The 19,681-nt window shown below is 42.4% G+C and overlaps 2 protein-coding genes across 7 annotated transcripts in view; both read left to right on the top strand.

Annotated features, from left to right (window-relative positions):
- The window catches only part of nav1a (neuron navigator 1a), a 79,235-nt gene extending 75,341 nt beyond the window's left edge, over window positions 1-3,894 (top strand). Inside the window, exons 31-33 of the mRNA XM_019890889.1 lie at window positions 1,772-1,890; window positions 1,962-2,150; window positions 2,244-3,894. Of these exons, the coding sequence (XP_019746448.1) occupies window positions 1,772-1,890; window positions 1,962-2,150; window positions 2,244-2,324 (389 nt within the window). The 3' untranslated portion in view covers window positions 2,325-3,894. The remainder of the gene's footprint in view (window positions 1-1,771; window positions 1,891-1,961; window positions 2,151-2,243) is intronic.
- Window positions 3,895-4,248: 354 nt separating this feature from the next.
- On the top strand, window positions 4,249-19,653 carry mybpha (myosin binding protein Ha). 6 transcript variants are annotated; one of them, XM_019890872.1, is made up of 13 exons: window positions 4,249-4,897; window positions 5,865-5,924; window positions 6,015-6,074; window positions 6,656-6,793; window positions 7,941-8,108; window positions 10,763-10,851; window positions 10,946-11,141; window positions 11,906-12,045; window positions 12,137-12,296; window positions 13,728-13,864; window positions 17,310-17,496; window positions 17,912-17,974; window positions 19,377-19,653. In XM_019890872.1, exons 1-12 carry the CDS (start codon window positions 4,672-4,674, stop codon window positions 17,950-17,952), a joined length of 1,602 nt encoding a protein of 533 aa, XP_019746431.1. In that variant the 5' UTR covers window positions 4,249-4,671; the 3' UTR covers window positions 17,953-17,974; window positions 19,377-19,653. The 6 variants fall into 6 exon arrangements, with proteins under 6 accessions (XP_019746431.1, XP_019746432.1, XP_019746430.1 ...); XM_019890873.1 differs by having other exon boundaries at window positions 17,912-17,984; XM_019890871.1 differs by lacking the exon at window positions 17,912-17,974 and having other exon boundaries at window positions 6,018-6,074; window positions 6,659-6,793.
- Window positions 19,654-19,681: the final 28 nt, after the last annotated feature.

The following is a 19,681-nucleotide window of genomic DNA, read 5'->3' as shown; positions in this document are numbered from 1 at the left end:
AGCCAATCACCGATCTTTTAGTGTCGGCATCCGTGGGAGTACTTTCAATTCTCATTATGTTCTAAATTGAACTGGAGACGACTATTAATCATTTTAGCGACACTCTCTTTGTTGAAAACGAAAAGCGACGAATTAATCTTTTATTACTGCTGGGTTTTATTGTAGTTGCTGTTGTTGTAGGACACGAGTTAAGTTCCTGGAAAAACGCCTTGTTGGTATGACAGGGTTACAGATAACACACTTGCGAGCGTGCACAAGAATTAGGACGTGCGTGTGCAAAACACGCACACACACGTGTGTGTGTGTGTGTGTGTGTGTGTGTGTGTGTGTGTGTGTGTGTGTGTGTGCGCGCGTGTGTGATGAATGGAATTCCGCATTGGTGTGCAATTGTAAAACAAGGCTGTGTGTAGAAAAAAAAAATCTGAAACTGCATTTAGGAGTGGCTCAATTCTGGCTGGCCATATTCGGGCCGGAGTTGGAAATTGATTTCTGGCCCAAATACTTCACGCCACAACTGGCCCTCATCTGGTTTGCCAGAGTCAAGCCAGTGCCTCCTTTGCCACGCCTGGGCCGTGTTCGGCCCACATGCGTTATGCCAGTGCCGACACAAGGCCAGCTGTGCCGGCTTCATGCCGAATCCGGGCCAGATGCCTTTGCTGACTGGGAATAATACAACCATAACAAACCATCTATCCATCCATTCCTACATAGGCTTTGTATAATACATATTATGTTTTGAGAGAGGGCAAGAGCAACTAAGAACACAAAAATAATGTATAATGTAACTGTTCCGATCCCTCCGTGTATTAACAGTAAACAAGTCACGTTTTTTTCCAAACTAAGAAAACTATGCATCAATAATAATGTCTAAAAATGTACATTACAAAATGAACCTGCAGCCATTGCTTTACATCGGCATAAAAAGCAGGATCACAGCAGATGACATGAAATAACTTCACCAAAAACTAGACTGTGCTCAAACATTTTGTGTTTCATTCTTTCAAATTTAATCTCAGGCTAAATACGTAAACCGCCGTCAAGTGGTCAACAGTACGACGACACCTGCTAGAAACAAGCTCCAACAATCCTATCCCAGCTGTTTTCGGGCACTCTGTGGGGTACACCCTGAACTGGTTGCCAGCCACTCACAGGGCACACATAGACGAACAACCATTCACGATTACAATCACACCTAGGGAGAATTTAGAGTGTTCCATTAACCTGCCATGCATGTTTTTGGAATGTGGGAGGAAACGGGAGTACCCGGAGAAAACAGGCACGGAGAGAACATGCAATCTCCGCACATGGAGACCGGAGCCGGAATTGAACCCTACACCTCTGCACTGTGAGGCAGACGTGCTAACCAGTCTTCCACCGAGCCGCCCTAGAAACAAGAGTTAGAGCAAAATCGTTATGAACTGTATCAAAATAATAAGATAATAATAAGAATAAGAAAACCTTTATTCGTCTCATAATTCTCAACTCAACTCAACTGTATTTATAGAGCACTTTCAAACAGCCATCGCTGCATACAAAGTGCATAATGGAGAAATTCACAATTTACAGCAGCAAAGTTATGAAAGGAAGAGAGAAGAAGAACAAAAAGTACAGGAGCTGCTGTAAAGGCAGCCACTCTCGCGGAGCCATCTTGAAGTCATAATAACGTAATAACAAAATCCTAATTAGTGAAATGGAACCTGTGATGGAAGGCTTATTACTGTATTGTGAAACAGGAATGATTTCATGAGCAATTGTGTCACTCCCACATCAGGCCCTTGCTTCTTCCTGTCATGCCCCGTGTCAGTGGCAGAGTTCAGAAAGTGGTTCATTGACCTGTGGAACCACTCCATCATACCGTACCTTCAGGAAGGAGCCAAGGACGGCATCAAGGTGGGCACACGTGCATGTGCTGCAGCAAGAAGTGCGATCATGACAACATGCTCATGAGTTTTGTTGTCCAGGTGCACGGCCACAAGGCAGTGTGGGAGGATCCCGTGGAGTGGGTGAGAGGGACCCTCCCTTGGCCCAGCGCACAGCAGGACCAGTCCAAACTCTATCACTTACCTCCTCCAAGCACAGGGCCGCACAACGAGGAGAAGAAGCCCCCCAAAGACACTCCTCCGCCCAGCTCGCTGGAGCCTGATCCGCTGGTGAGTTTTCTCTTTTAGATGTACACAATTTTTCAAGAGCTAAGCAAAGTCACCTGACACCGTCAACTATGTTTTTGCCTTCCCTGTTCAAAGATGATAATGCTGCTGAAGCTGCAGGAGTCTGCAAACAGCATTGAGTCGCCAGAGCGGGATGGCGGCCCACATCCGCTCTGAGAAGAAACTTGAAAGACAATAGCCTCCCTCTGCAAAAAGAAACATTGCCGTTGTGATCATCCGAAGCTGGATCGATTTATTCTGAGGCGAGAAGCATGAAAACCAGTCCCGACGTGCATTTTCCCCCTTCTGAAGCTATGGATGTGAGGGATGCTCACATACTTTGTTCAATGCCAAAATTGCACTTTATTTCCAATGTGTGAAAACTGGACAAAGGAGGAGACATCGTGTCCAAAGGAGAATGCTCCAGTTAAGCAGTAATACCACTAGGTGGCAGCACGAGCAGGCTCCCACCTTGCTGGTTGTTGCTCCCACTCCACAGTCAAACAAGTGAAACGTGCAGTGCCTCGTTGAAGTGGTTTCATCCTGCTGAACCTCGATTGTGAAGGCACAGAAGTGTGGAAACAAAAGTGCTTGTTTATTTAACCTGATAAAACAGACAATTACTGTTGCCGTTTGAAAACCTTTTTTTTTGTGATAGATGAGGATTTCATCTTTTGTAGGGTTTTATACTGACTCATCTTCAGTAATAATCAGCCATTTGCAGCAAATATTGTCTCATTTCATACACCTATAACACCTCGGAGTCCAAAAACAAATGAGTGCTTCCGCCCTTGTTGCTTTGTTCATCTAAGAACATCGGAATCTTCACACAAAGTTTTTTCCTTCCTCTCGCTACTTGCTTTTTTTCACTACAATGACATTCCTTTTTCACAGATTTATGACTGAAAAAGTCTCCTTTTTTAGTCCCCCGCCCCACCCCCAGAAATATTTTCCAACATATTCTGTCTCCGGTTTCTTTACTTTGCAAACAAGGTGCTGAGGTTTAAGTAGAGATGCGATGCCTACATCTGCCTGTGCCTGAAAGCCCCATCTGGCCTGAAGCTGCCTTCGAGCTTCTTGAATCTACCACCCGAGGCCTCAATTTAAAGCAAGTTATCATCGGAAGCAGCTCATTACTTCCGCTCACCTAACTCAGATGTCAGACGGCTTCGGGTATGGCGATGATGGTTTGGACCTTCGGTTGGTTAGTCAAGTGGAAGAGCTGTTTGCAAGACTAATGCATGTGGGCTGCGAAGATGTCTGTGATTTCATGAGTGTGGAAAAGTGTGGACATACAAGAAATGTTTGGAGATGAAGTAATGATCACCATTTTCCCATGTTTCCAAAAGCTTTTACTTTGATTGGACCTATCATGTTTTGTAAAAAAAAAAAAAATACTGATAATAATAATAATCTTCTTTTCACCTTGTTTTTAAAAGCTTTTTTCTTATGCAAATATATGTAAATATTGATTTCTCTTTTGTACATGACATCTCTGTTGTAAACACTGTAAATAACCAGTGCATCTGCGACAACAATCCTGAAAAAGAGTGGAAATTTAAAGAAAAATGCAGAAAATGGGCCTTGGTTTCGGTTTATTGTCTTCCTCCAGTGAGAGGAAGGAGCTCTTGATTTTAAGGTGGGCTGAAGTGCTTTTTTGCGTCATGTCTCTGTAACCGGGCTGCATCACATGTCTAACATGGAGCTCTGGACACAATAAAGTCATGTCATTTTATGTATAATTTCATAGCTGTGTTGGTTGTCATGCTGATGTCATGTTGTCACTTGGGGGGGTGGGGGGGGGCAGAAATGAAATTGAATTTGTTTGTCCATGAATGATTAGCTTGAATAGCTCCTTATGCGAAAGACCCTTTGCCTTTTGGGCTTTGTTTCCCAGCGTGCCTGTTTTGTTTTATGTTAAGGATTTGATTGTTGAGATAATATATAATAATTACGACATTTGAGTTCATCAGCAGTTTCAAATTGGAAGCATAATCATGAAGAATAAAGCTGTCTTCCTTTACTTGTTCCCTCTCTTTTCTTTAGGTGGGCATCTCATGGCTTTGACCTTTTCCTCTCCATGTTAAAAATAAGTGTGACTTACTGTAACTTTTAAGACCCTGAACCTGATTCTCCTCTGCACAGGGCGACTCGACAAAGCGGGAGTGGCCCTGTACAAGCGCCAATGATTGACATGACAAGCCATGACACAATAGAAAACCATTTTATTTAACATTTTCTAAACGTATTGCGGACGCGTTGCCGCACATGCCACCCACTGCCCCTGGTTATTGTATTTGTGACCCAATGTATATACAATTGTAAATTACTTTTACTTGGAGCTATGTGCATACATGTTTGTATGTATGTTTGTGCTGAAAATGAAAGCGCTAACGTGTTAACTGACGAGCCCACGACATGGATGTGACAACTTGTCAGTGGTGGAGGGGGTGGACACCGCACAGACAAACCAGGGAGGCAATGGGTGGAGTAAACTTGTCCCCAAGCTCAGGCCGCCTTATAAATGACCCCCGAGGTACCAGACGCCTTCATCCAGAGGACTGTCTCCACGATGCCAGGCAAGCCCGCGCCCATTAAGAAGTCCCCCACCAAGAAGGCGGCCGAGAAGGCACCGGAGCCGGATCCGCCAGCCGCAAAAGCCGAGCTCGCTTCGGCGGAGACACCTGCCGAGGCCGTACCCGTGGTCGAGGGAGAAGCATCACCCGCCGCGACGGAACAAAGCGCTTCAGGTACTGAGGAAGGTAATAAAATCTCGTAGGGAAAAAGAATCATTATAGAAAAACTGTCCTGTTCATAGTGAGTCATGTTATTTTAATACAGTCTACGGCAAGTGGAATGTGAAGCGTTTTAATGATGTGCCACCGGTGTTCGAATTACTTAAATTACTTTTTATTTGTGGCCACGACATAGTTATCATGTGGCCATGAAATATTCCTTTCTACGTTTGATGTTATTCCCTCGAACAACTTGAATTTGCTCGAAAGTGCAATAAGCCCCGTCCTCTAGTCGAGCCTCTAATAATGTTTATCTTTGACAAAAACTTGGATTGATGGGCAAAGCAAATGCTCTTCGACTAGATGGCCAAAGGTACAACTAAGATACTACTTGTTGACGTTCATACACCAGAATAATAACTTTGTGTTCAACAGGAATTGATTTCAGTTTTTAAAAATTGTAAATTCAGATGTGATCATCATGATCTCAGTCTTTACACATTTTTTGTCATTTTGCGTTTAATAGGAAACCGTGAGATTTTTGTAATGTAAAGTAAAATATGTGCCTGGCTCAGCAAAGCCTGGAAAACATTGCACCTCGTACCAACTGTCAAGTAATGATTTCAACATTGTTTTTATTTTGCGTCTGCATTCTACCCACTCTGTGGCCACAAATTAATTGTTTATGGTTGAACGTGTGTAATTTGTGTGAACACATATTCTATACCGTGGCGACAATTATCTTTTTCACCATGTCATACCAGGCTTTGTTACTATTTGATACCCTTCATCACAAACAACAGAGAGTGTCATCCAATTTGATGTCATTAAAATGTCGGCACATGAATGAATAAGAGCTAGATATCTTTATATACACAAATAGAATGGAAAGTATTACTGTATGAATATTTTTACAAAAAAAAGAGAAATTTTCTCTGTCTTGTCTACCGCGGTTCAAACCTGGACTGCTTTTTATCACTAGCTGCTGAAGCCGCTCCTGAAGGCGACGTCACAGTCCCTGCTACAGATGCACCTCCAGATGGTAAACAAAGCAAAGCAATTCAGACTGACACTACAGATATGCTTTATTTCAGCAGCTCATGTACATAATGCTAACCTGCTGTTTTTCCAGCAGGAGCTGCACCGCCAGTTGAGGAGCCACCCAAGGCCCCAACACCCCCACCTCCTTCAGGTAAAGTGTGTAAAAGTGTGTCCTTTTATTATGATCAAATCAGGTGAGTGATTCAATGATTCAAAGAACCATGGCAATGATTCCCAACCAAACATTATTTGGCCGTGGAACATTATCCAATTATGGTATCTAATTTCACTTAGGTGGTCAAAAATGTCCATCAACTAATTTTGTTTATCTATCTATGCCAGCCGCGTGTAGTGACATGAATAACAATTAAATGCTTTTCCACGAGATGACAGAAGGTCCAATGGACCAGTCTATCCACATGTTGCCATTCATACAACAGAATAATATCAAAACAGGCCCAGATTTAAAATTTGTGATTGAATTGAGACGAGACCATCATTATTTCTGGGAATACTGCACTTTTTATTTTTATTTAGATATTTGTTTAAGTTTTTTTCCAAATGTAAAATATGTGCCTTGGCTCAATAAATGTTGGGAAACACTACTCTGTTGGGATCAAATGCGTTTCTTTATGCAGAACTCGAGCAACCCTGCAGAAGTTGAAACTCAGCATCCATTACTGCTAAATAATTATTCTACTAATAAACAGAATTCTTTCTACTGTTTATTAGCAGTTCCAACCAGCGCTCCATTGGATATATCTGTGGAGGACGTGAACGAGGTGAGCCTCACCGTCAAGTGGAAGACGCCAGACACTATCGGAGAATCTGGCCTGGATGGATACACTGTTGAGTACTGCAAAGATGGAAGTAAGCTTGCCTTCTCACTTGCTCCAGGAAGTGTGTGTGTGTGTGTGTGTGTGTGTGTGTGTGTGTGTGTGTGTGTGTGTGTGTGCGTGCGTGCGTGCGTGCGTGCGTGCGTGCGTGCGTGCGTGGGTAGCACATGTGAGGCCACACCTGTCCTCCAGTTGTCAGAGGTCAGATTGACTCATAGCTGCGTCGGGGGCTATAGGCGGTAGTTGTCATACCTCCTGATGCCTCTTTTAGGAATGCTCCATTGCTCAGATGACGTTTTGTCATGGCTGCCAAAATGTCATCCTTACTGTATGTTGTTTGTAAACGGATGTCGCCAAGCTATCACTCACTAAAGGAGATATTCTGCATTATTTAAAAGGGCTTCCATTTGTTGTTGTAACTTGCCTGTAACACATATTTGGTAAAATATCCAATAATTTTGCAGGCCGGTGGATCTGCAAGGGGGACATCTGCGCCACTGCGGGAGTGGTCACAGCCGACTTTAATTAGGGATCCTTTCATTCTCTTTCAACGTGGCACACCCAACATATGATACATTATTCTACCCTCCCAGAGCTTGCTTTGTTTAATGATGCCCCAGTTGGAGTTTGTTATAAAACTAAACACCCACCATAAAGAAACACACACTTAGTTTTTGGGACATGGGCAACTTATTTCTCGCACTCAATGGAAACCCCTGTTCACTGGCTAGTGGAAATTTGCATTAAACATCACAAGGGGATTTAACCTCAAATAATGCATATTCACACCCAAACGCTTTAGTAAAACATACAAGCGGGTAATATAAAAATATAGTCTTCCATATCTGTGAAAAACAAGTTTAATGAAGACAGTTTGGTGCTTCTTCTACTATTTTTAATCTTCACCCACTGCCTCTGAGAGACCAACGTGTGCACAGCAAGTGTTTACTATTATTAAGATTATTTTAATGTTTTATTTAACTTGTTGCATACTTGTTGTTCTTGTTCTTTTAAGTTTTATGTAAAATATTTTTATATATAAAATATTGTATTTATATGTTAAAAATATTGTATTTGTAAGTAAAAGTCAATATTCCATCATTTGTCCCTTTCAAAAGAGGGTTGGTTTTTGTCAGCGTCTACTGATTGTCTAACACAACCCGATTTTGATGTCCCGGCAGCTACGGACTGGGTGGTAGCAAACAAGGAGTTGACCCCGGCTACCCGCTACTGCATCAAGGATCTGACAACAGGTGACCTGCTGCTGGTGCGCGTGGTGGCCATAAACGCCGGTGGCCGCAGTGAGCCAGCCACGCTCACCTATGCTGTGCCAATTCGCGAGGTGATCGGTGAGTAGCTGCCATGAATGCAAAGTGCTCCTCTTCAAAAGAACTCTGAATGCCATGAATAAGTGTGGATAGACTGTTAGAAAGCAGTACGCAGAAACAGTTCTTATTATTAGAAATTGCTCGCAGTTACCTCTTGAAAATGCTGTACTCCCGCTGACCGGGGGAAGGTCGGTGGCCGTATGTATTATATATGTGTAGCGCTTCTTCCTTCAAGTGAATACCTAGAATACACTTCTCTTCTTGATGACCACATAACCATGTGCCACTTACCGATTCTGAAGGACAGCTTATTTGTGGCTGAGCACATTTCCTGATCAAGGTTCAAATATCTGCAAACAAACAAGAACATTTAGTGGAGAAATGCGGTCATGTAACCAGAACTGCGTCGGTGCGAAACACGAGCCTAATTGATGGATTGTGGTTGGCTTGTGAGAGTTAAATTCAGCTGTGTGCCATCGCTGCTGTTCCTCACCACACACACACACACACACACACACACACACACACACACACACACACACACACACACACACACACACACACACACGCTCTTATTTTGACTTGGAAGATAGGCTCCCATCACAGATGCACGTTTATCCAAAAACCAAAGCATACGATGGATAATTTGTGGGAACACTGGCTGGATGTTTCATGAGGGCTGGGAAGGAAGCCAATTTTCAGGGATTAGCTTTCGGGCCAAAAGTGGAGGTGGACCTGATGGAGCTGAAATCTTAGCTGTCAAATCTTAGGGAAAGGACGATGAGACAAATTGGTTCAGGAATGGTGTGAGATGCATCTGAAATGCTAGAAGGAGATTGACGGGCAGGATGTTGATAGCTTAAAATGATAATACATTCTAAATCCATGACCTGGTTACAACCTGCTGATTTGCTTCTCAGATCTTCTCAGCTCTACAGATAGATCACAGATTTCTGGGATGCTATTGTTGAAATTCAGCCGAAACCAAACCATCCAAACATCTGGGTTTTTTTTTCTATTAACAGCATTTTAAATGGCTTTGCTTTCCCAGCTGTCATGACTTAGCGCTGCAATGCTCGAATCAGCTGAACGTGATGACATCTTTCTTTTTTGGGATCAAATGTCAGCCTCATATACAACTGTACCCTCTCTAAAACTATTTTAAGGGCCATCATCCTTTTTCTTGTCTCTGCCTGGATACTGTATGGTGCCTCATTCTATTAATTCATTATCACGTGGTATTAACTGCTTTGCTAACACGGAATGATGTAGTTTTAAATGTTTTCAAGAACAACAATACAACATTTATTGACTGTGAGCATGCACAGTGCCACACCAGGGCAAGGGGGCCAATAGCCCTGTCAGAAATCTGTTTACCCCCCTCCAGCAATTTATTTATTTATTTAGGTTGACAAGTAAGTAGTCATTGTGTTCCAATACAATTCCTGTTTTCATGTATGTGCTGTACCCGGTGTGTGTTTGTGAGGGCAAAGAGGGGCAGGTGATTCTTTCAGTTTCTTGCGCATTAAGGGCTCGTTCGGAAAGAAACTCAGAATGTGCACTGGTTCTCTGTGATTGTTTGGAAACTTCAAGCTTTGCTCAAATTTGCCATTTGGCTATTCAGAGCGCACCAAAAACAGCGGCTCTGACCCGGGAGTGTTGGCTGCATTTTGAAATTAATGAGAGTGGAGCGTACTCTACCTCTCCAAATACACCCACTCTCAGAGTAGTGCATGGGTTAGAGTTAGAGATGGTTAGCTTGCAGTCCATCTCAGCAATGGATCGCCTTGTCATTCAAATAAAAGCCATATTTCCACCCCCGAAAAAAACGAGATTGGAAAAATGAGCACGGTCCAACTCCTGAAGGAGCCCCAGCCGCAGCTTGTAAGTATGATTGCTTCAAAATTGTGTGTAACAAGCATTCCCTAATAAGAAGAGGGAAACCACCGAGGTAATGCGGGCGTGCACTTTTGGGCATTGGGCAAATCCTAGTGCCGTGTGTAACTGTGGCTCACACCTTCAAAAAGCATGCATGTCAGACCAAGTGAATAAGACTCTCAAAGTTGGATAACCTGTTCTGGCCACTCAAAGGGCCAGTCATTGGGAGGCCTACACGTTTGTGTATCAGGCAATAATGGACTGCTGCCTTCATACATTTGTAGCTGTCATTAGTCTGAGAAATTAATCATTTTCTTTTGGGTTACATGGTTATTTGTTGCTTTCTGACTCTCATGCTCGAATGGATTTGGGCCAAAGAGCTTTTGTGTACTAATGTTGTCACCATAACATAATAGATATTCAAGTGTGCCATACTATAAATTATTTAATAAGAGTGCTGTGACACTATAAATTTATAGTTAGTATAATTTATGGTTTGTTAAAATTTAACAACTGTAGTTAACTTGCATCTTGAGTCTTAGAGCTTGGGCCAGCAATGTAAATAGATCGTGTCCAAGTGTTATTTTGAGTCTGCAAGAGCCCTCAGCACCCTGCTGTGAAAACACACCTGGCAAATGTAGTTGCGCTGCCCACTCGCTGTCATGTGATTGACCCTCACGCTGGCTGTCACTCATGCAACAAGCAGAGTGCAGCAGATCAGATGGGAACAGGAATGGAACATTAAAACGGATGATGGTGGAAATGCAAGATGAACTTGCGTGACTTGTGTGTTGCAGACCGTCCAAAGATCAAAATTCCTCGCAATCTCCGCACATGCTTTGCCAAACAAGTTGGAGAGCAAATCAACCTGGTCATCCCCTTCCTTGTGAGTCCAAATTTCAAACGGCATATTCTGTAACTTCCTCCTAAAAATGGCACTTCATATGTTCTCATTGCTTCGCTATCTTATAATTCCACAGGGCAAGCCCAAACCTTTGGTGTCCTGGCTGAAAGACGGTCAGCCTTTGGATCCAAAGAGGGTCAACATCAGGAATAGTGACAAGGACAGCATCCTATTTATCCGCAACGCTCAGAGGGAAGACTCGGGTGTTTATGAGATAACTGTTAAGGTGGACTCCTTTGAAGACAAAGCCACCATCACCCTTCAGATTGTTGGTGAGTTTTACATAGAGCAATCGCTGGCAAAAATAAATTCTGGTGAATGACCACTTTTAATGGGACATACTCCACACACACGTACACACACAAAAACCTACGTACATCGCACTGGCGCAAACATCAGTGACCACTGGTGTTGATTTTATGGAACACGTGAGCGCACTGAAAAGGTGAGGTTGCAATTTTCAATGGCCATTATGCTGCTCCTTCCCTGTGTGCACACCTTAGTCACCTAGGGAGCAGTATAATACAGACGTACTGATGTACATCGAGGCAGAGGAGACATTAAAAATCTTCAGCAATAATATTAGTTGTTCTTCACAGAGGATAGAGAATATATACCTGTGTGTACTGTATTTTCTGTCTGCATGTTTTGCCCCCACCGTATGTGTTCCTTAAAAGGGGAGAACAATCGCACCACTGATCCTATTCACTAGCCAGCCGATGCCATTCTCCATCATTTGTTAGCTTTGAGCTAGCGGACTGTAAGGCAAAGTTAAATACAAAACGTGGAATTCTCTTTCTTCTGTGTTTAGTTTTACAGTAAATTCCATCAGGGTGGCAATAAACAACCTGAGGACTATTTTTCGAAGAACTCATTAATTTTACGACCAAACCGGTGCTTGATAGGTAGAATTTGGATTCTTGCAGTCACATAAAATTTAAGAGAGGCTATCAACTTACCCGATGACCTCACGGGAACAGTCACATTGGCGCCGGTGATTGTAGTCATCCATATGTAACCGGTGGTGTCTTGACAGAGCTGCCCGGTCCACCCACCAGTACAAAACTGTTGGACTGTTGGGGCTTCAATGCCGCGCTGGAATGGACTCCACCCAAAGATAATGGCAACACAGAGATCACTGGGTACATTGTCCAGAAGGCTGACACAAAGACTGGGGTATGAGCTCCAGAGCTAAACCACATTAAGTGGGTGTTGTTGAAACAATTTGATCGTATTGTGTGACCGGGTTTACCATCCTTTCTCACAGGAGTGGTTCACCGTGTTGGAACACTACCACAGGCTAACCGCCACCATTTCAGACCTCATCATGGGAAACTCATACGCCTTCAGAGTGTTTTCTGTCAACAAAGTAGGCATCAGTGAGAAGAGCGCTGTCACCAAGGACGTGGCCACCATCCAGAAGACAGGTGCCAAGCCATCAATTCGGCTCCAGCCTGAGTGCTCGCCCCAGTGCTGTTATTTTAATGAGCAGCTGGAAGCGTGCGAATGTAGTTACTTCAAAGACTCTATGGGCAGAAAAGCCCTTGACACTTATTTAAATATAAGATGACTGCAGCTACTGTAGGAGTAAATTTAGAGACTCAAGATAGTGTTACAAAAGCAAGCAGAGCAAAGTGTGTGTGACTTATATTAGCAGTGGTCAGGAGGAACAAAGTACATATACTTCATTACTGTACTGAAACAGATTTTCAGGTGTCCGTACTTTACTTCAGTAATTCTGACAAATCTTTACTTTTACTCCCTGTATTTGAACTGAATATTTGTACTTTCTACTCCTTGATTTTTCCAAATAGGCTCACACTATTACTTTTTTCAACCTCAGCTCATGAGGACATGATGTGAAAGATGTAGAAAGACGTAAAGTGAACCGCAAGTTGAAAGATACTGCTGTAGATATTGCCCATGTTTGTGGGAAATGCTAATGCTGAAATTTTGTCATCTACGACAAGATTTAAAATGCGTTGTGCGTAAAAACCATAAGCCTCTTACGTTAACAACTTCCCCTTCTAATCTTAAAACCATATAAATCTGGTATGGTGTATTCTTATTTTCAATTGTTACCCTAAGCCAATTTATCATGTTTCTTTTTTCTTTTTTGTCAGTTCACAACGTTAGCAAAGCTACGGGACCACGCCTAATAGCAAAGCATAGCATTATGGCATTTGATAGCTTGAGACAACGTTACCTAGTTTTTGGTCTTAAGAAATGTTTGGTTTTTTTTCTTGTGCTAACTTATCAAACCGAGTATTGTACAATATGTAATTGACAGTAAAAATTCATTTGACTCTTTACGCTTATACTTTAAGACCAAATCCTGTCATTTTTTTTCTTCTTGAGTACAGTGCTTTTTTTCAATTCTGTATAACAGTATTAGTTGAGTGGCTATAAAAAGTCTACACACCCCTGTTCAAATGTGCTTGCACAATTATGCATACCCTCTTATTAAAAGATAAATGGTAAGCTCTTACATTCTTCCACACCAAACACAATTTGGAAAAGATGAATTAACGATTGAATAGACGTCCCTGAAAACCTGGACTCACCCCCACTCACCCATTTTAAATAGCACAGCCACCTTATGCAGCATATATGCAGTTGCATATATGCTTATATCTTATATTTTATATTTATATTGCATTCTCTACTATGTACAGTTCATTTTCAAATTTTATTTTGTGCATGCAAATACTTTGTTTTTCTACTTTCTTCCCTTCAAAATGTTGCTGCTGTAAATTGCGAATTTCTCCATTGTGCGACAAATAAAGGTTTTCTTCTCTTATCTTAACTGATATTGTTTTTCCGTGATACTAATTGTTATCTTGTCTTTTTGTTCTCAGGCATTATCTACAAGCCTCCTGAATACCAGGAACATGACTTCAGCGAGGCGCCCAAATTCACCACTCCGCTCAGCAACAGGGCTGCTACTGTTGGATACACCACCAAGCTGCTGTGCTCTGTTCGTGGAAGTCCCAAGGTCAGACATGTCAGGGTACACATTGAGAATAACTCTCCTTATGAGCAACCTATAGAACTACTTTTATGCTCTCGGCACATTCAGTATCATAAACAATCGGATAAGGCTGTGTGAGATGCATTGTGGTTGACTAGAGCTCTGCAATGCTCGTCACAGTATTTTTATGAGAACTTAAAATGTTACTATCTTTCAAATTTGGTCCCATATGATGTTTACAGGGTCCTCTTAAATCAATTTGAAACCATTCATGAAAGTATTTTATGTAGCGCACCAGTCTAATGTTTGGACGGGGGTTGCAAATTGTAATTAGCATTTCCAATGGGGAATTTTTTTAGAATTAAATATGTTAAAACAAAATGTTTATATTTTATGGTCTCTTTCCATAAATTACCCTCAGTTAATTTCCACATATTCCCATCAATAGTTTCTAATTCCCATTATTTCTTAAAATTCCCAAGTTTAACTTCCCATTGAAACTTTGGACACACGTTTGACAGCATGACCAAGTGTGTCCTTTTCACTGGGGTTGTGTATCCAAACAAAATGACTTTTAATCTGTTCATTGTGCCACTTTGAATGAGATACTCAGCGTGGTCCAGGGCAGGCCCGTGCTGATATGATCCCCTCGCGTTTCAATGGGTCTGGCATTATTGATGGCCGCTGATGCCGCTCTGGTGAAACATATCTTTACCAGAGGCGATTGCTCTAAGACTGAAAGGGAAGCTCAGCTTCTCCTAAAACGTCCAAAAAATAAGTGATCATACAATTGTGTGTACATGTCATTGACTAAATATGTGCTACAACGCGCTCAACTTTTGTTCCGAATCAGCTTCTTATTACCGGTTACGACGCGACTCTCTTCTCATTCATTCCCGCAGCTTCACTGTGCTTTAAACTGTGTGGATGCTAAACGTCGACTGCGCGGACGCTGGGCGTCTCGAGAGTTCAGTGTAGGTTGTCCCAATGCATTGAAACGAGACGAGTCATTGGATAAATGCTGGTTTTGTCCCGCCCATCAGACGCTCAGCGTCTCTGGGAGTCTATGGACAGTGGGCATTTATCGGCAGGACCGGACGCTGAGCTTTTCTGCATGATGATTGGATGATCAGTCTGAGGCTGAATCTCTTTTTGATTGACAGCAAAATGAGCCAATCACCGATCTGTTGGTGTAGGCATCCGTGTGGGAGCATTTTTCAATTCTCATTTTGTTCTGAGTTGAACTGGAGACTTCTTTTTATCATCTTAGCGACACTCTTTTTGTTGAAAACGACAAGCGACAAATTAATCTTTTATTTCTGGTGGGTTTTATTGTAGTTGCTGTAGTTGTAGGACACTAGTGAAGTCCCTGCATAAGACACCTTGTTGGTATGACAGGGTCACAAATCATTTTCTTGAAAAGTAACGGAGAGTAGAATTCACGTATAAATGAACGGACACATTTTATGATGTAGGCCGAAATTGAGCTTCCCCTCCTTGACAGACCAGCATCCACCACTGATCTTTACAGTTGCCTGCCTGACGCGGCCGGCTTAAGGTGACAGGCCGTGGTGGAAATGCAGCTGATTATGTGTTCTCGCCGTCCTTGGCTTCTCACCAAGGACAACCACATTTGCAGAGTCATACCAGTGGTGCTTAGGCAAATCCAAGTGGAATTTTAGAACACGGCATGCCTCGAGCGCTCTCGTAGTCCTGCATCACAGAGACTACAGGAACAGGAAGGCCGGCCTGCTGTGTAATAGTAGTCGGTGTTTCAAATACCTGGGTTGTGTCTGTTTCTATTTTTCATTCATGTGTGCGTCCGAGCATTCAAAGCTTGCCCCGTCACACACCTTCAAGTGGATTTCTATGTTTGGGACTGATTCAAGTGGCGAATCACGCACTGGTCCTGGAATGAACATCAATGAATGCTGTATCTAAATGCATCTTGTGGGAGACGTCACAGTTGCAGCTGGCTCGAAATCTGCAACAACAGCACTTGCGTATAAGCAGCTATGAGCAACCGTATCCACCGATTGCCTGTCAAGGGATTTATTTTATTTCATTCCTTTTATAGGACTAACCAAAATTAAATGATGTGTTTATGGGCCTACTGCCCCTCCCAGCTGACTTACTTTACAACTGCCCTGGAGGTCTAAGTATGCAGGCATCTCTGATAATGAGCTGTCACTAATGGAGATGTAGTGTGCTGGAAGCTGAGCAGGGAAGACGCGAATGATAAAAACAGATAAGAGAATAGTTAGTCTCTCGTCCGGCTGTGAAGATGCCGTTCGGAGAGGTTGCTATTTTTGTCACCCACTCCTTCATGTGGCACAGTTATCAGCGAATTTACCTCTAACCCCAAACACATTTTAGTGCGATGGAAACTTGGTGGCACATTAACGAGATTGTCGACAAAATAAGAGCAGTAGAACCATTTCATGTACAGTTCAAGGTAAAACCCTCCTCACGGACAGTTGTATCATCTCGTAGTCTTTCAGTGCCGAAACTCATTGTCGGCAGAAGTGTAAAAACCATGACTGGGATTAACAAACATGTTTGAAAAGAGTGCTGTGCTTTGGCCAAACCAATATTACATGCCACCAGCTGTGTCGGTAAAGCGTTACCAAGTAACGCGTTTCTCCAAATTGTGCACATTTTCTAGTAACAACTAATTTAACTCGCTACTTTTTGCAGTCAAGTAATCTGACTCCAGTTATAGTACAGTACTTATTTACTTTTAAAATCAAGTATTTGCTAGAGTGACTAAAAGTTACCTTTTAAAGCAAGTAATCAGTAACGTAACTGGGTTACTTTTTCACGTTAACTGTAGCAACACCGAATCGCCACTGCTCATCACCCATTGTGTTTTAAAGGAAGAGTTTGATGACTTACACTCAAAAAATGATTTTAATCTGTTTGTTGAACTAACAGCAGTTAGTAGTTTGCCTGAGGTGTTGGTGTTCATGTCACAATGTTGCATCCCTCATCTCCCACCAAATCTGAGTGACGAAAAGCATTCACGCATGACTGCAATCTTACTTTAAGCAACATATGAAAACAAACTGTGTCCTATCCTTTTACTCATTGTGTCATAACATTGTACATTTTGTCAGTTCCCGAACATCCCAAAAATAAAACGGACACTAAGGTCTGAGTGTTGTCCAAAGAGGTTGAGGCAAGCAGTTTGAGAAAGCATGACCTTTGCTCTAATATAATAAGCAGGACCCCTTTGGTTGAAGTCAGACCCTGAGGCTCAACTAGAAATGCACCCTGAAACCTGGAGTGGTGCATACCGAATGTCAGGAAAAGTTTTAAGTTACTGTCCCTCGACTGCACACTCACGCTCAGAAAGGACCGATGGGGCTCGAATAGTGGAAGCCAAGCCAGATACTTGGCCTCCAAACTATAACTGTCACGTCCTGAATTTGTGAGATGATAGAGGCTCATTCTTATTCTTTTCTCGCAGCCTAAGATCGAATGGCTGAAGAACCAGATGGTGATCGGTGACGACCCCAAGTTTCGTCAGCTCTCCAACCAGGGCATTTGCTCCTTGGAGATCCGCAAGCCGTGCTGCTTTGATGGCGGCGTGTACACGTGCAGAGCTAAGAATGATCAAGGAGAGGCCACCGTCTCCTGCAAACTAGAGGTCAAACGTATGTATGCGCGGGTGCCTGCAGAATTGCTCTGTGTGTAAGTGGAACCTCGGTTTTCGGGATTAAGCCATTCCAAAATACTATGAAAAGTGAAGTCATATTTCCCATGGGAAATAATATAAATCCAAATTAATCGAGTTCAGATACTCCAACATATATTTTTATACAGAATAACGAAAGCTTAACATCAAGAAAACTATGTGAAATGAATATCAATGACCAATGAAACGTATGAATAAACATTAACCAACTATTTTTACCATCACTGAAGATTCTAGAAGATGTATGAACCAAATACTGAATCGTATGAAAATTGGGGCATATTTGATACCAAGGCTCCACTGCATGGAATAAACATAACATTGTGGTGTCATATTCAAACAATACAAAAATGGAATCTTCTTTTTCTTGGCAGAGGTGAATCTTTTGGAGACTGACAAGGAAAAGAGCAAATAAAGCATTACATCAACCTTTATAGGTAAGAATAGGTAAGGTCAAAGACAAAATAAAGACTCCATCTTGCACCAAAGAGATAGCTAAATTAGATTTTCGGAGAGTCACTTTAAGAGACAGAGAGACCAAGAGAGGAAATTTCATGTTATAGTGCACCCATGAAATGTAGGCCTGGAAGAGTCATTTCTAACATTGGACACAGTACTGTACCAGTTCCAGGATGAGTGGCAAAAACAATAACTTTCTGCAAAACACACACACATACACACTCCAGAGGTGATCTTCATTGCAAGCAAAGACGTGTGTGTCCAAACCGGTCTGCAGATAGGGTCACATTCCTTCCTGACCACCCCAGATGTCCGGTCTTGAACACATCCTCAGTGTGTTGGGATGCATTCGCACTTGTATTTCCGGCTGCCCACTCGTGATCAGATCACATAACCAAAGGAGTGTTATCATGCCAAGTGCGAACCGCAGCCCGTAGATGACATGATTAACTGTGTCCCTCCAGGTGCGGGCCAATGGAGCCGCCACCATACTTGGGAGGGTTCTTCAAGGGGAAAACAAGGGATTAGTTAGGGAGCCCCTTTCCTATGGGAGAAGAGGGGGTTGTTAATGGGAGTGGGGGGTGGTGCTCGATGATGTTGGCCATGCAGTCCACGGCTTCTAAAAATGAGTCACGCTAATCTGACATGCAGCCAAACTCATCACATTACCATGAGTCCACAGGCTGGGTGGGCCCCAGGGCAAAGAAGAACAGAAACTGACGGGTGATTTTTGAAAAGGCCCATGCAGTTAAAAATGCTACATTTTGGTCAACAACAAGATTATAGCTCAGTGCTGCGGCCACAGAATGTATGTGATTCATTCTAAAACTTCACAAAAGAAATACGACTTCAGCTCCAGCTAGTGAGATCCACAAAACTGCTCACATTCTTTTGTATGGCCACGGCATAAAGATTGGCACGGGGACTTGTTGCTAGGCAGAAATTTTCAAGCCTCGTAAAAAAATAAAATAAAAAATTGGTTCGTAAGATCCATGACTACAGTTAGTCGTTTGGCAAACGCACTGCATCACCACAATGAGCATGGAAAGTACAGGGACAATTTAGTTAGACATTACTTTTGTACTACTCTGTATCATTGTTAAAACACATACTGTAAAGAAACAACATAAATGATGTGGTAAATGGATTCTATCCGGCCGAACTGGCTTTTATTTATTGATGTATTCCTTTGTTTGTTTGTTTGTTTGTTTAACAACACCACCATCTGCTGGATTAGTAGGAGCACTACCTCACTTGCAACCTTGTGTGCATACATGCACAATTTCACCATTCATACAGACATGCTACAGTACTTCAAATAACCTAAGCTTGTCTTCTGTACACAATTTCACATACATTTCACTGTTTGTGTGTGTCCAGGTTTCTGGGCAAGTGGAGAGGAAAAGATGTTGGTGCGGCATTTGTGTACATAATGAAGCAATGGTCCTCAACCCACATCATTGCATCCAGCCACTCCAACAATGCCGCTTTGCTAAATGCTGAATGATAACCCGGTTTGTCACGTGTCAGGCTGAATGTCTAATGATTTGTCTGAAATTTGCAGTTTGTTATATTGTAGTACCGTATACCACTCAATAAAATGGTTTGGATTTTGCAAAGAGCAAAGGATGTGAAATAAATATTTTATATTTGATGATATCCGATGTGGATTTCTATATGTATTG

This window comes from Hippocampus comes, unplaced genomic scaffold (genome assembly GCF_001891065.2).
Source record: "Hippocampus comes isolate QL1 unplaced genomic scaffold, H_comes_QL1_v1.1 scaffold174, whole genome shotgun sequence".
Lineage (NCBI taxonomy): Eukaryota > Metazoa > Chordata > Actinopteri > Syngnathiformes > Syngnathidae > Hippocampus > Hippocampus comes.
The sequence above is the reverse complement of the archived record's forward strand: the minus strand, read 5'-3'. Positions and strand labels throughout refer to the sequence as shown.

Coding starts and splice junctions, on each gene's coding strand:
- mybpha (XM_019890868.1), top strand. CDS start 4,672: ATGACCCCCGAGGTACCAGACGCCTTCATCCAGAGGACTGTCTCCACG. Junction 6,794..7,940: donor TGAGTACTGCAAAGATGGAA/GTAAGCTTGCCT, acceptor ATGTCCCGGCAG/CTACGGACTGGGTGGTAGCA. Junction 17,497..19,376: donor CTGCAAACTAGAGGTCAAAC/GTATGTATGCGC, acceptor GTGTGTGTCCAG/GTTTCTGGGCAAGTGGAGAG.